Below are 18143 nucleotides of genomic sequence, written 5' to 3' on the forward strand. Positions count from 1 at the left end.
CAGAAAAATTGCAAACAGCTGCTATTTGGATAAAACAAAATGCTTTTACAGACCATTGTTCCATATTCCTATAAAACATATGGTAAACGCAAGACTAAAATATATAGGGATCTCTACACTGGTGTTCATCTTCTAGCCAGACTAGATGTTACACACAAATGCACGTAACTTTCTCCCAACTTTTCTTTTAAATTAATATTAGTCTTTGGAGGCTCCAAATTTTAATAGAAGCAGTGTGTGGGGCAGGAGGTACTTTCCCCACCAGTTAGTTTTCTGAGCAAAATTCCCTTCCCCAGCCTACTTTTCCCCACATGGACAGGGCATTTTGAGCAGAACAATCAGAGGGCAAAGACTTAAGCTCACATACACATGGGCATGCATACATACACTCAATCAAGGTCATCACCACTTGAGGATGCTTTTCATTAAAAATAAACATTGGTAGAGAAAAATACATGCATGTCCAGGTTGTCTAGTTTAGCCTTGGGAGATGTATTGTTTCATATCTTGTGAGCAGCTATCATTCTGTTCCATAGAAAATTCAATATGCAAACTTTAGGTATCCAGAACGTTGCCCCATGCAGTCTATGTGATTGTGATATTATAGAAATAGAATCCTATCGCACATCTTATCAGGCAGACCTAAAACCACCCCCACTCCTTTTCATTAGACGTAATTGAGCTTGGCCACCCTGCCTACTTTCAAGCACTATAGAATCCATGTATTCTAATATCCGGTCCTCTTAATGATTTAGATGCACTGCAGGCATTTGGATAAATGTGGTCCTATTGTATGTGGTGTATAGCAGTGGAGATAAGGAGTTCCAAATAGTTGAAGACTCCAGCAGGAGACAATGGCAAGTATTTACCAGGGCACCAAGACCAGCAAAGGGCTCCAACAGTACGGGTGATTTCCATTACAACCAACCTGAGAAGTCTAGAGGGTCCTGTTCTGTGCTCCCTTGAGGTTTGCAGGAGAAGCTGGTAGCAAGATCAAGGCAGGAAGAAAGTAGAACCTTGGATAGCTTCAAATCCAAGGGGTTAGCTGGAAGTCACTCCTACTAAAACAATAGAATAATATTGTCTCAGCAAGGAGCTAAAGCCAAATGAAGCTTTATGTAAGCTGACAATAGTCATCTTCAGGCCTCCTGGAAGAGCTGACTGGATTGTTAAAGGGCCCTTGCCTGATTTTGTAGCCTGAGACTTCTGTGAGGCTGGGGAGATGGAGGTTCTGCTAGGGACCTCCCTTACCTAGGGAGGTGGTGGGCTCTCCCACAGTGGAGGCATTCAAGATGAGGCTGGACAGCCATCTGTCAGGGATGCTCTGACTTGGATTCCTGCATTGAGCAGGGGGTTGGACTCGATGGCCTTGTAGGCCCCTTCCAGCCCTACTATTCTATGATTCTATGACTCATCTTCTGAGCCAGAGGAAAATGCCAGGGCTGTGGCCTCTAGCTGGGAGGACCCCGGATAAGGCATTGACTGCCCTCCCCGCAAGACAGAAACCTGTGCCTTATCCTCATCAGAATCCTCTGCTGTGCACTGGAAGGCCCGAGGGCTGGGGGTCATGTCACAGAGGCAGCACAAGATAATACTTAGTTTGCATGCCCTGTCTCCAGGGCCAGTGTCAGTAACCAGAACTCTCAGTTACCTGGAAGGCCCAAGTACCCCTGCAGGGCCCATTTATAGTGATACCTACTTTGGCCTTCCTGCCTGCCTGTTTGCCTGGCCATGGGCTTCTCTGAGAGTAGCAGCTGGATCTGGGAAGTTGCTCACCACTATAAAGTTCCCATAATGCCCCAGTTGATGCTATGTCAGGGCACTGTGAGAATTTAAAACAGTGTGCAGAATGCAGAATCTAAGCACATACTGCAGTGGTGCTGCCCACTGCTGCAAGTAAGCTCACTGCTGTGGGGAGGGACCTGCTGGTATGTTGAAGCACAGCTTCATTGGATGACTCCAGGTTCTAGCATTATGAAAGGGAGAAAACTTCTCCCTATCCACTTTCTCCACATCATGTAGACATGCGTAAGAAAATGCTTAGTTTTTTTAACTTTCCCTCTATCCTACAGAATGGCTCACTTGTTGGACATATTGGGGATATATATATATATATATATATATATATTCTTTGGCCTAAAGATAACGTTGACACACTGAGCATCTTGGTAGCTCCAACTATGTTGTGTGTGTCTGTTGTAAATAAATCATCTAGTTATATTTCAGTATGAAGTATCATACCTCTATGGAAATGACTGATTCTAAGAACATGACAGATTTTTCTAGGACTGGCTGGTAAATATGGGATATACCAATAGAAATTTTGTTTTAATAACAACTTAAAATAATTTAAGGCCTTTAAGAGAGATAATTTCCCCCTTCTTAATACAACTACTGCCAGCAGTCAAGCGTACTAATCGAAGATGAAAAATCTAGGGTATGGTAGGTAATGTGTACACACACCATTTGCAAAGAAGCAACACATACTAGTCCAACATAAAGATTTTGTTGGCCCTCATTCAGCCTGACTTGCTTAATTTCCTTGATCTTGTGCCAGTCATGAGTAATATTAATGCAATGCCAATCCTGAGTAATGAGTGAAGTTAGCCCATCACTACCCTTTTTGTGCTAAACAGTAGCATTAGGGTGCACCCAAGTTGATCTAACTTCAGATCTCTCATAAAGCATGCATTCCATAAATCATCTCTCTAACCAAACTGTCCGCCCTCCTAACATCCGTGGCTGCACTCCAAACCCAAGTGGTAAAATCACAGCCCAAGGCTGCAATCCCAACTTTACACAGTGTATTAGCATTTAAATCTTACTGACTTGATATTAAAACATGCTCAAATGCAAGCGTGCTAGTTCACGTGGCATCCTTTTTCTCAAATGTAATCACATTCCACTATATACACTAGGCCAATCCCAGTAACAATCAATATGACTAGTTGCACTGATAGCTCAACCCCTGTAACCAAGGATGTGTTGGGGACTGTCTTCAATTGCAAAACTGCACACAAAGCCAGATATCACACAGGGATATTGGTGTTAGAGAGCTAAGCTAAAGTGAATATTTAGACAGGATTGTTAATACATGTTTGATCAAGCCAAACAAGCAGGTTAAAAATGGAATGTCTACCACAGAATAATATGGAAATGAATGGAAAGATTCACTTCAGCAACTCTGTATCATGCAGCTGCCATCAGTTTTCTGAGGACTGCAGTCTCAAAGTTCAGAGAAAAGCTTCCATAGGGCTCTTTCACTGATAAGGTAATATTTTATTTATTACATTTCTATACTGCCCAATAGCCAAAGCTCTGGTTCAAGGCACAGCCATTCAGCGTGATCCTAAGAGATTTATTCAGAGATTATTTATTTATATATACATACATACCTATATTTTATAGGCTGCCACCCTATAATACGAGTCGTCTGGGCAGCTTACAGAGATCCACAGTAAGTATGCATGGTGAAGTGTGTTGGAAAAATAATCCGATAATATCACACTTTAAAATATACTATGAGGTGAATCCAAAGTTAGGCCTAAATCTAATGTACCATTAGCAGAACTCCGCTGCCTTTTCCTATGGACCACTCTGTAAACTTTGTAATCTGCAAACAGTTGTGTCAACAGAACTTTAATTGGATTCTCCCCTTATGCAAAATCCAGAACTTGGTTTCCACTGGCACAGTGTCATTTGTGCTAGTAGAATGATACAGTTGGATACAACCCTTAGTCACGCTTACAGTTGATCCACTGAAATCTGAATTAGCCCTCCTTTCTGAATGAATTAGGGATTTGGGGATTTATTTACTGGAGACTCATGAGTGTTTCTTACAGTATGTTTGGAACGCTTGATCTTTAGCAAGATCATAGTCCTTACAAAAATATATACTATATATATGCAGATATTAATGCCATGAAACTCACAGGTTGAGTGCATGCATAATTTTTTTAAGAAATGTCACTGACTATAAAATATTTAATACACACAATTCTCAGTCGCCACAAGCCATCAAGAAGTTCTCTTGTGCCCATTGAAACTAATGGGAGTTCATAGAATAGTAGGGTTGGAAGGGGCCTACAAGACCATCGAGTCCAACAACCTGCTCAGTGCAGGAATCCAAGTCAGAGCATCCCTGACAGATGGCTGTCCAGCCTCGTCTTGAATGCCTCCAGTGTGGGAGAGCCCGCCCCCTCCCTAGGTCATTGTTTCCACTGATGTATTGCTGGGAGAATTATCAACAACCTCCGATATGCAGACGATACCACCCTAATGGCAGAAAGCGAAGAGGATCTCAAGAGCCTCTTGTTGAGGGTGAAAGAGGAGAGTGCAAAAGCTGGTTTGAAACTCAACATTAAAAAAACGAAGATCATGGCATCTGGCCCCATCACTTCCTGGCATATAGAAGGGGAAGAAATGGAAGCAGTGACAGATTTTACTTTCTTGGGCTCCAAGATCACCGCAGACGGTGACTGTAGCCATGAAATTAAAAGACGCTTGCTCCTTGGGAGGAAAGCTATGGCCAACCTAGACAGCATAGTAAGAAGCAGAGACATCACCTTGCCGACAAAGGTCCGTCTAATCAAAGCTATGGTTTTCCCAGTAGTAATGTATGGCTGTGAGAGCTGGACTATAAGGAAGGCTGAGCGCCGAAGAATTGATGCTTTCGAACTGTGGTGCTGGAGAAGACTCTTACGAGTGCCCTGGACTGCAAGGAGGTCAAATCTGTCCATCCTAAAGGAAATCAACCCTGATTGCTCATTGGAAGGACAGATAATGAAGCTGAAGCTCCAATATTTTGGCCACCTAATGCGAAGAGAAAACTCCCTGGAAAAGACCCTGATGCTGGGAAAGACTGAAGGCAAAAGGAGAAGGGGACGGCAGAGGATGAGATGGCTAGATGGCATCACAGATGCAATGAATATGAACTTGAGCACGCTCCGGGAGAGAGCGCAGGACAGGAAGGCCTGGCGTGCTATGGTCCATGGGGTCACGAAGAGTCGGACACGACTGAACGACTGAACAACAAAATTGCTCTAACAGTCAGGAAGTTTTTCTTGATGTTCAGCCAGAATCTGGCTTCCTGTAACTTGAGCCCATTATTCTGTGTCCTGAACTCTGGGATGATTGAGAAGAGATCCTGGCCTTCTTCTCTGTGACAACCTTTCAAGTACTTGAAGAGCGCTATCATATCTCCCCTCAGTCTTGTCTCCTCAAGGCTTAACATGCCCAGTTCTTTCAGTCTCTCCTCACAGGCCTTTGTTTCCAGTCCCCTGATCATCTTTGTTGCCCTCCTCTGAACCCGCTCCAGTTTGTCTGCATCTTTCTTAAAATGTGGTGCCCAGAACTGGACACAGTACTCCAGATGAGGCCTAACCAGTGCCGAGTAGAGGGGAACTAGTACTTCACGGGATTTGGAAGCTATACTTCTATTAACGCAGCCCCAAATAGCATTTGCCTTTTTTGCAGCCACATCACATTTTTGGCTCATATTCAGCTTGTGATCTACAACAATTCCAAGACCTTTCTTGCTTGTAGTATTGTTGAGCCAAGTATCCCCCTCTTGTAACTGTGCATTTGATTTTTTTCGAGGTGCAGAACTTGGCATTTATTCCTCTTAAATTTCATTCTGTTGTTTTCTGCCCAGCACTCCAGCCTATCAAGGTCACTTTGGGTCTTCCAGAGTATTAGCTACCCCGCCCAATTTTGTGTCATCTGCAAATTTGATCAGCATTCCCTGCACCTCCTCCTCCAAGTCATTAATAAAAATGTTGAAGAGCACCAGGCCCTGCAGTACCCCACTCATTACCTCTCCCCAGTTTGAGAAGATACTATTGATAAGCACTCTTTGAGTCTGATTCTGTGGCCAACTGTGGATCCACCTGATAGTTGTGTGAGAGTACTAGGGCTTCTGCAGAAGAACCTTTCAGTGAGTGTGCTCTCAAATCAGGTGTTGAATTCTAACAGAAATTAAGACAAAATGCCACCAATGAGAAATAAGAAAGAGGTATTTGCAAGGTCAAGACAACCTTCAAAAACCTTGAAGGAGACACCCCCCACCCTGCCAATGCAATGAAGACTGAACATACTCAGTAGTCACAGAACATTGAGGGTCAGTTGGAAAAGGAAAACAGAAGAATAGGAGAGGGTAATGGAATGGGTATCCTGGAGGAGGACATGGCAAGCTGGCTGACTGGAACCCTGAACAGCAGCAATCCTGTTAGGACATAAGGATATACAACAACATTTTGTTGCAGCTCCCACTTTCTAATGCTGAACCAGTAAGAAAAAAATATGCACATCTCAAGCACTTTTTCTTGAAATGCTTTTGGAAAGAGTTGATGTCAATTAACATTTTACCTTCAATATTAATTCATGGAACATATTTTTGAAACAATTTTCAGTTAGGTTCATTCACAGGGTGAATACAACCAACCATTCATCAAGTGGTAAACTACCACAGTATGCATGTAACCACTTGGTAAGCTGGTTGCCTACACTGTCTTGCCAAGTGGAATCTTAGCACTCCCCTTCTGATCAGGTGTAGAAGTATGGTGACTGGTGAGGTTTTCCCCACTACTTGCCAGGCCAACCAGATTATGAAGTTCTTATTTGCACACCAAAGTAAGTTACTGCTTGGTAAATGGTTGTCTATGTGAACCCACTTAACGGAATATTCCATGCTGCAGTTTAGTATCAGCCTCAGACACATGGAAACAGCTTTAGTGAGAGGCGCGGTCTCTACCCAGACTACCAATGTGATTTAAAAAAATAGTCTATTCATATTTTATCATTGGTGAAACACATTACTGACATACATTAAAATGGTTCAGTTGACAATGCAGAGAAGACTGGAACTGGGAAGAAGCTTCTTGCTAACTAGCCCCTAATGAGCTAATTGCCTAACTAGCAAATATGTGGGGGGCTGGGGGCCAGTATGGTGTAGTGGCTAGAGTGCTGGACTGGGAGTCGGGAGATCCAGGTTCTAGTCCTCATTCGGCTATGGAAACTGACTGGGTGACTTTGGGCCAGTCACAGATTCTCAGCCCAACCTACCTCACAGGGTTGTTGTTGTGAGGATAAAATGGAGAGGAGGAATGTACGCTGCCTTGGGTTCCTTGAGGAGGAAAAAAGGTGGGATATAAACGTAATCAATCGTGTGCAATTTGATTTTTTAGGGGGTATTAGGGCACAGTGAAATAGTCATACATGATGGTAAAAGGTTGGTAAAATCCCCACCTCAAGCGTATGTGCTAGCTGTCTAAATCTGACCCAGGCAGTTTGGATTTGGGCCATTTGTCTACTCATAAAAGTCTGTATTAGTCTGAGCATACCATCAGAGTTTGGGTCCAGAGATCCCTGGCAAGTCAAACACTATAGCAAGCCTCTTAGTTTCAACAAGTCCATGTAGGGCTGAAAACAGCAACGATTTAAATGGTATCATTTCCCCCAATATTTACATTAACTGTTTGACTGTGGGTTTTTATTCAGAGCTGCTCCCTGTGAAACAATATTCGGTGCCACTCTCATTCTCAATATAAGAGCGCCTCAGACACAGCCAGCCTTTCATTAATTCCACGAACAAATGACAACACACGATTTGTGCGTTATTTTTTTTTTTTAATTATTATTCAAATGCCACTGGGAAGTTTTGTCTGATGCGAAATCACAGCTAGGCATCACTTCAAGGAAACAAGAAGGTGCCGCTTATTTCCTTTATTAATTTCCAGAGGGGTGGCCATGTTAGCCTGTCGCTTTAATAAGTACCCTCACCAAACATACATACACACACACACACACATATATATATATATATGTGTGTCCGTTGGGATTATACTTAACATTCTCCTTCAAATCACTTAAGCAAAAAGGAGGGCCCGTCATTATCAATCCCCTGGGAGGGAATTACCCCTTTTAGCCCTACTAAAAATAGCTTTCTCACCCTCTTCCAGGCAGCCCCACCGAGGGTGGTCTCCGGGGGAGAGGGGAAGGGGCTTAGGTTTCCCTTCTCCCCTCTCCCCTCTCCCTCCCCGGGTGTTTTTAGCACCTTCCCTCCAGGGAAGTCCCCTTAGCAACGGCGATGCTGCGACTCCTAGCCTGACAGGTCCCACCGCGGTGAAGGCAGTTAACGCCCCCCCGCCCCTCCCCTGCCCTGCCCTCCCCGGAGCGCGGGCGGAACGCTCCTCTGGCTACGCCGCGTGCGAGCCCGGCCGCTCGGGGGAAGGCCCAGAGAAACTCGCGGCAGCGAAAGGGTTAATCCTGCCGGGCTGCCGAGAGGAGGGGGCGAGGGGGGGGCGCTGTCGCCAAGGCGACGGCTCCGAGTGTTCCGGATCGCGCCACTGCGCAGGCGGCGCGGGGAGGTGTGGCGCAGCAGAGCCCGGCCCGGCCCAGCAGCCTCGTCGTCGCCTCTTCCTTCCCCTCCCCCGCCCGGCCTGAGCGCGGCGCCGGAGCCCCGGCAGCCAGCGAGCGCGCCAGGGAGTGAGCCGGAGGCGCTCGCCGAGCGGAGCGGGGAGGCGGATCTCCCGAGCGGCGGCAGGAGGGACTCGGCCGTGCGGGCTGCCCTTGCGTCGCCTGCGCCGGCTGCGAGACAAAGGAGGAAGAGGCGGCGGAGCGCGGGGCGAGAGCCCGCCGGGCGGAGCGCGATGCGGCGCGGGGCCGCCCGAGGAAAGGAGCGCGGCGGCGGCGCGGCCTGCCTGGCGTGGCGCCGGTAGAGGAGGGCGGCGGCGCGCCACAGGCCGGGCCCCGGCAGGCCTCCCTTCGGCGGCGCGCCACAGGCCGAGCCGCCCGCCTTGTCCGCCCGAGGAGCGGCGGCGGCGATGTGAGGCCCGGGCCGGAAGCGGCGGCCGAGAGCGCGGGCGGCGGGCGCCGGAGAGCGCGGGCGGCGAGGAGCGCGCGAGCGGGCCGGGCCGGGCGGCGGCGCTGCTGCTGCGGGCGCGGAGGCCCGGAGGCTGGGTCGAGCCGCGCTAGCCGCCGCCGCGGCAGGGCCCCGGCGGGAGCGGCGCCCCCCTCCGTCGCCGCCGGGCCCGGGTGGCCGCGCAGCGGAGGCGCGCCGGGCCCGGGCGATGGAGACGCACATCTCGTGCCTGTTCCCGGAGCTGCTGGCCATGATCTTCGGGTACCTGGAGGTGCGGGACAAGGGCCGGGTGGCGCAGGTGTGCACGGCCTGGCGGGACGCCGCCTACCACCGCTCGGTGTGGCGGGGCGTGGAGGCCAAGCTGCACCTGCGCCGCGCCAACCCGTCGCTCTTCCCCAGCCTGGCGGCCCGGGGCATCCGGCGGGTGCAGATCCTGTCGCTGCGGCGCAGCCTGAGCTACGTGATCCAGGGCATGGCGGAGATCGAGAGCCTCAACCTGAGCGGCTGCTACAACCTCACCGACAACGGGCTGGGCCACGCCTTCGTGGCAGAGATCAGCTCGCTGCGGGCGCTCAACCTGAGCCTGTGCAAACAGATCACCGACAGCAGCCTGGGCCGCATCGCCCAGTACCTCAAGGGCCTGGAGGTGCTGGAGCTGGGAGGCTGCAGCAACATCACCAACACAGGCCTCTTGCTCATCGCCTGGGGCCTGCAGCGCCTCAAGAGCCTCAACCTACGCTCCTGCCGCCACCTCTCCGACGTGGGCATTGGGCACCTGGCAGGCATGACCCGGAGCGCGGCAGAGGGCTGCCTGGGGCTGGAGCAGCTCACGTTGCAGGACTGCCAGAAGCTCAGTGACCTCTCGCTCAAGCATCTGGCCCGAGGCCTCACCCGCCTGCGCCAGCTCAACCTCAGCTTTTGTGGGGGGATCTCGGATGCAGGGCTGCTGCACCTGTCGCACATGAGCAGCCTCCGCACCCTGAACCTGCGCTCCTGCGACAACATCAGTGACATGGGCATCATGCACCTGGCCATGGGCAGCTTGCGCCTCTCAGGCTTGGATGTCTCTTTCTGTGACAAAGTGGGAGACCAAAGCCTGGCCTATATTGCACAGGGCCTCGATGGGTTGCGCTCACTCTCTCTTTGCTCTTGCCACATCAGCGATGAGGGCATCAACCGCATGGTGCGCCAGATGCACGGACTGCGCACTCTCAACATTGGCCAGTGTGTCCGTATCACCGACAAAGGTCTGGAGCTCATTGCTGAGCACCTCAGTCAGCTCACGGGCATTGACCTCTACGGCTGCACCCGCATCACTAAAAGGGGCCTGGAGCGCATCACTCAACTGCCCTGCCTCAAGGTGCTCAACCTGGGACTCTGGCAAATGACTGAGAGCGAAAAGGTCAGGTGAGAGGAGGGGACACCCGGAGACCCCCACCCCTCTGGAGGGACTCGCCAACTGACTGCTGCAGTGGAGGAGAGAAAGAAAGGAGGACATGCCTCCAATGCTAGAGAGTGAGACAAAGGGGAGGGAGGGAGGGAAGGAGAAAGAAAGTATCCTCACAGTACTTGTCTGCCTGCCCTAGCAGTGGCGGTGAGGGAAAGGGGACGCCCACCATTCTTTCATAATCCCCTCCCTTGCACTGGAGGGAGAACTGCACTCTTTATCAGCCTTCACTGTGGATGGATACAGTTTCACTGTCCTTACCTTTTCTATTGGGAATGCAGCTTCTCAATCTTTTATGCACTGGGGATGAATACAGCCCCTTTCTCCAAATCTGATTCCACCCCCTTCTGCACTAGGGATGGAAGAAGAAGAAAACCTAGCCCACTATTATTATCATCTAAAAAAAAAACCCTGAAGACCTGCTCTTTACTGGGCAAACACAAGTCTCTTCCTTTTCCAGTCTGTTTCCATTATGCTTCTCCACCAATTCCTGCTACGCTTTTTGTAGTCAGTCACCTCTTTATGCAGTATGTAGGCAACCTGTAGATAACATAGGAAGCTGCCTTATATTGCCAGACCATTGGTCATCCTAGCTCAATAGCCTTTAGTATACACTGCCTGGCAGCAGCTATCCAGGGCCTCAAATAGGAATCTTTCCCAGCCCTATCATGCTACCTCTCTTCTGGGCCAGAATCCTCTGTCATTCTGTCCTCCCTGCTCCCCTTTTTCCTGTGCTGGAGGCTAGAAACATAAAGCCTTTTATACTTCCCCTCCTGAGCAGGTGATGTTTCTTTGACAGGGCACTGTAATTGGGGTGTCAACTGAAGTGCACTCATTCTGCTCACTGTTGCTTGGGGAAGAATGGGGAGGGGGCATCAAACTACAGTATTTCTCCCACAGATCCATTTTATGCTGTATCCAACCCACTTCATCACCATCTTTCCTTTGCTGCCAAAACCTGTACAGAGGTTGAAGACACTTTTGCAAATATTTTACCATCCCTTCCCACCTGCCTGTTCGCTTCCTTATTTCATCTTTTTTCCCCCTGGTAGTTTGGGAATTTAAACAAAAACACATATCCAGCCATACACCTCTTCTGTTTGGAGGATTGGGGACATAGGAACAATAGAATTAAACTTTACTTGTACATTCAGTAGAAATACTGTGACTGGCTTTTATTTAGCAATGCATAACTCACAACAGCAACATCCCTTTCCCTTATCTTTCCTACTTATGGCTGATCTCAGCTTTTTAATTCATTCTCCTCTCTTCAGTACTCATCTTCGTAAATGGTTTAATTTTGAAAGACATTTGAAGTGGCTGTTCTTGTGGATTTTTAAGTACACTTTTTCTGCTGAATATATTCTCTCTCTATAAATGTTTGGCTACCTCGGGTTTTGGGGTTTTTTGGTTCTCTCTCTCCCCCCCCCCCCCCAGCTCTAGAACTTTTACAAGAAAGATAAAGATATGAGACTGAAATATTTTTGTGCCTAGACTGGAAAGATATCCCTTGGGTTTATGATTTGGAGGAGGGGGGCAGGGTGAGGTGAGGAGAAGAAAGGCTGGTTGGGGTTTCTTTCCCTTATGTCCCACCAATACATTATCTTTGTGCCTCTCCCTCTATTTTGGGGACAGTGCTCTTGCCTTTCTATTCTTCTAGCACAAACACGTGTAACATGTGAACGTGCAAATTGATGATTGGGCTATGGTTAAAAGAAATGTGAAGTAGAAACTCTGTTTCTTTAAATATATGCAAATTTCCACCTCTTCTCTCAAATTACCTAGGTTAAGTAAGAAGCTTCCTGTGTGGAAGTAGAAAGAGGAGCAAGCAGAACAGACTGACCTGTGGTTCCAACATGACTAGGAAAAGTCAATTACATGTGATGTTTCTGTTCTATCATTAAAATAAAACCACTTCTTGATGCTTGTCTTTAAAAGGAGGAATAAGACAGCTTTGAAGAAAGTAAAAATGATGGGGGGGGGGAGAAGGGGCAGTTGTGCAGATTTTTCAATCCTCCACAGTTGCAGGTCATGGAATTCAGACAAGCCCAGACACACAACCCCATCATGGAATAAATGTACTGTTTGTGAATTTGTATAAAATTAAAGATCCTCTTAAAACATTTTATATTCTTACAGTAAAAGGTTAAACTGATATTTATATAATAAAAGAGGAAATATGAAGTATGTTTTTGAAAAAAGTTGCATCTCTGTTGTCTTTGTCTTTTAAAGAGCGGGTATATTTGATCTAAAGTTTTGAGAAGATACATATTACAGAACTGTTGTGACTCTTCTCTGCTGATGAGCAATTTGGTCCAGTGAATCAAAGGAATGGGAGAGCTTTGTCCTTTTAATGCAGGAGGCTGAGCAACCTCAAAATTAGAAGTTCACAGAAGAGCAATTGGTTCATTTTGGAAGGATCTGTTAGAAGTCCTAGCTTATCCTACTCTGTCTATGTGCAATTTGTAGTTGAACCTGCCCGATAATAGCTTTCAGTGTAGTGTTGTGCAAGTCGCTGTTGACTGTCAGAGTTTTAAAAAAGTTTTTACAGACGTTAAGAAAAATGTGTTTTTTCATTTTCCAAAATAGTGGCCCAAGCTTCAGTTCTGAACTGGTGTTTTACAAATTAAGTAAATTGTTAGAAACTGAGGTAGGGAAAGGATGAACCCATGCTTTTCATCCATGCTTTGTGATAAAAGTGAAAGCCAAACTTCAGTGTTAAAAATAGCCTGAAAGGTGGTGGGGGGAGTTTTTCCTGTTGTATTCATCTTTGACTTTTGCCCTGACAGTGATCTTTTTAAAAACTTCTCTAGTGAGGGTTTTTTTTTAATGGGGGTGGGGTGGGGGGTTAAGCAGTGCTTATAGGGCATAAAACAAAGCTTTTCTCTCGTAAGTCATGCAGCATGGCTTTCTCTCCCCTTCTCTTATTAAAGGAGGGATGGTGGGGTAGAGAGAATGTGAAATGGTGGAAGGAGCCGAAGCCATTGTTCAGGGAAGTTAAAAGAGGAGCTGTCCTTGCTTGCTTGCTTGCTTGCTTGCTCAGTCATGCATACTGAATCTTGCTGTGTGAGGGTCCCTATGGAAGGGAGGAGGGGTGGTTCTTCCCCTCTTTTTAACATTCCTCTCCAGGCCTGGCTGTATTTAAGCTGCTTTTCCTCCATGTGGAGGGCAGGGGTGGGGGATGGTCTGGAGTTCTCGTACATTTGCATTTCAAGGGCTGTTGTGGCCAGTTCATTCAAACTGTTCCCTCTACTTCCCCAATGCACTCCAGGTAAACTAACTCCACAGCACACTCTAGCAAAACAGCAATGCTTCCTCAGGTGTAATGTAATCTGCAATTGCTGTTTCTCCTTCAGTTCCTAAAATAAAGGTAATGCCTTCATGTTTTAAAACAGGAAAATGAATAAGATGATATATGTGCTTTTAGAAAAGGGTAGGGGGAGCTACCCTTTGTATTTCCTGTTCAGAGTAAGGTTTTACTGGACTTCCACTGTGCCCTCAAGAGGAAACCAGCACCTAGACTGTTATTGCTGCTTTTATTTAAAACCTTTCATGCTTTCTGCTGGGAGTTGGTCACAAAAGCTGCATTGTTCTCATTGGCAAAAGCCAGCACAATTGGATCTAATTGAGCCTGACACTACATCCATCTTCTTTTACTTCGAGGGAGGTGTAAGGTCTGCTTCTATGATTCTTCTCCCCCCACCCCCATCTGTCTTTTGTTTTTTAACATTTTATAATAGGTTCATGACTGACAAGAATATGAAACCTATTAAAATGGGAATGCTTGACCATTTGGCACAGTCAATGAGTGGTAGACAATACAGGGGACAAGTTCTCTTAAAATAAGCAGCAACTAGAAATACATTCCCTTCTACCCAACCAAGTGGTACACACATACAATATTTGAAAATAGTGTTCATCTCATTCTGCATTTGTGTACAGCACTCTAATATTTTTCTTGGCTCAGCAAATTCACAACAGATTTTTTAAAAACCCATGCTAAAACTAAATATTTTGGGGAGTCAATATTAAGAAGCATCAGCAGTTTTGGAGGGGGGGTTGTTTTGTGTGTTGGGTTTTTTTGTTAAGTATCTAGACAACACTTTCTACAGACCTGTTGTAATCCTCCATTCTGTGACAGGTCACTATTTGCACCAGCAGTTTTCACTTGAACAATGTCTCTTACCAGTGCAGGATAGGATTTACACAAGGGTACACAGTGAGTTATGGCTGAGCTGCAGTTTGAATCTAGGTCTAACTAGTCCAGGGACAACATTTCTATCCATTAGACAGATGCCACATAGCCCTGACTAGAACAGAATATCTTTCTGAATGACTGAAGCAAAACAAACTCATTCTATTCTGAAAACCAGGTTGTGTACAGATACCACTAATTTGCATGGGAGCTCTCTGTAGATCTGCATCCAACCCTTTTTAGTCAGACATGAACTACCACACTCATGAGCTACCAGTTCTTCCTGTTTCCAGCAGAAGTGGCTGTGCAGAATGCTGACTGGCTGGCTCTTGTGCCAATCACTCTCCCCTTATCGAAAGCAATGTTTCAAATTTTTTAAAAGGTGGTGAATAAGTATTTAACCAGATGACTGGGGAGGGGGGATTGATTAGGCTGAAGGCCTACCTGAAACATGGGAAGAATGGCAAAATTACCACTCTAATTGGGGCATTCTAAATGCGGGGGGGGGGGGGTGTTCAACCCACAGCAGCAAATCGCTGCACTGCACTGCCTGTATTTGTTTGTTTGTTTAAATGCCTATGTCTAAAAGCAGGCCATTAGAGAGGGCTAGTTCTCTTCTTAACTGGTACCAAGCATTCTTACACACAGTAATAATTAAACGTTTAAATTGTTTATTTTTCCCTATAAATATTTGAGCCGCGGTGGCTTAGTGGTTAAGACACTGAATTGCAGACTGGAAGGTCAGCAGGACAGCAGTTCAAGACCCGAGTGCTGCTTGACGGAGCGAGCTCCCGTCTTCAGTCGCAGCTTCTGCCAACCTCACAGTTCGAAAGCAAGAAATTGCAAGTAGATAAATAGGTACCGCTTCGGCGGGAAAGGTAACAGTGTTCTGTGTACCTTGGTGTTCAGTCATGCTGGCCACATGACCACGGAAGCGTCTTCGGACAGCGCTGGCTCTTCGGCTTAGAAATGGAGATGAGCACCACGCCCTAGAGTCAGACACGACTGGTTGGGGACACCTTTACCTTTATAAATATTTGAGGTATATGGGCCACCATTTTTTAAAAAAAGATGCATTACTTAAGAGAGCAATGTAATGCATACGTTGCAATCCTATACATGTTTACTTGGGAGTTAGACTCACTAAAATCAGTGGGACTTTTGAATGAACATGCACAATACTATTGGGATGACAGAGTAAATATAGATAGCTACTTGTCAAGTGGTATTTATTTGCTTGCTGTGGCATTTATTTACTTACTGTGCAATCCAATACATGCCTTCTCAGACATAAGCCCTGTTAGTTCAATGGGTAGGTAAGTGTATAGAGGGTTGCAGCCTAAAACAATTTCTAAGGCTGCAATACCATACTCACCTGGGAGTAAGTAAAACTGAACTGTATGGGGCTTACTTCTAAGTAGATATGCAAAGGATTGCACTGTAACCCACCTATCAAGGCATAGCCTTCCCAAAGCAGTTCACAAGGATTGTGTTGTTTTTAATCGCACAAAACAAAAGTGGCTTTTACCCTTGTGTGTAATACCTGAAACCTTTTGCTAAATAGGGAAGATAAATTTAGCACTCAGAAATGATACAGAGAAGAAACTTTAAAATTTGACTCCAGAGTGGAGTGGAGGATTCATTCGGCAAGATGTTAACCTGTTTGCCAAAAGGCTGCATGCATGCATGCATGCATGCATGCTCTATTGCCACGTGGTATGTATTTGTATTCACTCTGGGAAGGAGCTGAGAATGAGTGGGCTGAGTTTCTTAGTGTGGGGTGTGAAAGCCAAGGGGGAAAAGAAGAGTGAGAGGATAGTGGAGGCATGGGGAATGGATTAGAACAGCCTGAAGGAAAAGCCATTTCTTAACTAATGTCATGTTCTAGTGCAGGAATATAGTAGGACAGATAACCTGGAAAAATTTGTATCATACTTCTGTCAGTAGTATCAGATACTCTTTGAGTCTTTATAATTAATGCTCTGAACATTTCTTAAGTGCAGTGTTACAGGATAAGGCAGCTTTCCCCAACCTGGTGCCCTCCAGATGTGTTAGACTACAAGTCCCAGCACCCCCCAGTCAGCTACTGACTGGGGGATGCTGAGAGTTGTCCTACACATCTGGAGGACACCAGGTTGGGGAAAGCTGAGATAAGGTAAAAGAATGTAAGGGTTAAGACAGAAAAAAATCCTACAACTTGCAGCATTTCCCAGCCAGCATGCTGGTAGTTGTAGAACTTCTTTCTGGCTAAACCTGCATAGGATTGCACCCTAAATGTCAAAAGGTAAATGAAAAATTGAGCAGCTTTTGACCGGCATGGTTGTCTTAAGGTTCTACACCACGGGTAGAACATTAGAGACCTCTATAAATTTGAGGGAACACCTATGCATCATAAGATGTGGCAACGCAAACTGAGCTAAAATCTTTGAAATATTTGTGGGGAAGCTTCTACCCTTATGGCAAAAGCCTATGCATACTTATGGAGAAGGAAGTCCCACTGTGTACAGAGTAGCTTACTCCTAGGTGTGGATAGGATTGCAGCCTTCACCCATGATTTCATTTAATTGTGTATTTGTGAACCTTCAATGATGCATCCAATTCACAAAGGGCTTGAGCTGCTTTAAAGACACCTCTCTTGCATTTCTTGCTTTATATCTAAGGTTCATATTAACACTGGTTACTATGGACAGTAATTGCTGGATGTTGAATTTCCTTACCTTTTGGCATTTAAGGATGCAATCCTATGCACATTTAGACAGAAAAACATTCTACGGCTCCCAGAATTCCCTAGCCAGAATGGCTGGCTAGGTAATGCTGGAAGCCGTAGGACTTTTTTTCTGTCTAAACATACATACGATGAGTCCTAAGTTGTACAAATCTTATGCATTAATTCTTTAGTTACCTGGGGGTTGCCTCTGACTGCGAGCAAAGAGGGGACACTTGCACACAGCAAGGAAAGTGTTCGTATTTCACTCTTGGAAGAATATTTCCCAGTATTGGGAAAAAGGCGGGATATAAATAAATATAATAATAATAATAATAATAATTTTTAAAAACACAGTGTTGTGGCTCCAGTACTGCTGTGTTCATACATGCTCTTCAAGGATGTCCAAATAGTGTTCTATGATCTCCGTATTAGATGTTACTGCAAATATTGTGTTTCCTTCAGCCCTCCTCCAGCCAGAATGAGAACAAGCTCTTACTATATTATTTCCTAATTGAATAAAGGAGGGAATTTGCCCTCCAGCTGCTGCTACTAAATGGACATGCCGGGCAGTGTAGAATTCACAAGTATTGACTCGGTTTGGCAATTATGCTGTAGAGTATAGGAAAACCTAGAAATCTTTCATTGACCTCTTTCAAGCAGAAATACCTCAACCATGGTTTGATGCCCAGAAAAAGCAGGAACTGCTGCAGCGTGGGGTTGGGAAGTATGAGAAGTACATCCGAGCACTCTTGCTGCATGAAACCTCCGCTTGTTTGTGATGAGATTTCAAGGTAAGCTGTTGTATTAAAATGAACCATTGTGTAGCCACAGGGTTTGGTAGACTGAGTCCTAGAACGTGCTCTTACCCAGACTTGCTAGATGTGGCGTAATAGCAAAGTGTGTAAGCTCAGTTCAAATCTTGTCACAGCCACAA

At 46.1% G+C, this 18143-nt stretch overlaps 1 protein-coding gene across 1 annotated transcript; it reads left to right on the top strand.

Moving 5' to 3' along the window:
* Positions 1 to 8154: 8154 nt before the first annotated feature.
* On the top strand, positions 8155 to 13102 carry FBXL14 (F-box and leucine rich repeat protein 14). The gene has a single exon (XM_084809319.1). It carries the CDS (start codon positions 9069 to 9071, stop codon positions 10269 to 10271), a length of 1203 nt encoding a protein of 400 aa, XP_084665445.1. The 5' UTR covers positions 8155 to 9068; the 3' UTR covers positions 10272 to 13102.
* The last annotated feature ends 5041 nt before the right edge of the window (positions 13103 to 18143 follow it).

The sequence above is a fragment of the Heloderma suspectum genome, chromosome 7 (assembly GCF_057233095.1).
Source record: "Heloderma suspectum isolate Gila_16-S chromosome 7, 16-S_ref, whole genome shotgun sequence".
NCBI classification, from domain to species: Eukaryota; Metazoa; Chordata; class Lepidosauria; order Squamata; family Helodermatidae; genus Heloderma; species Heloderma suspectum.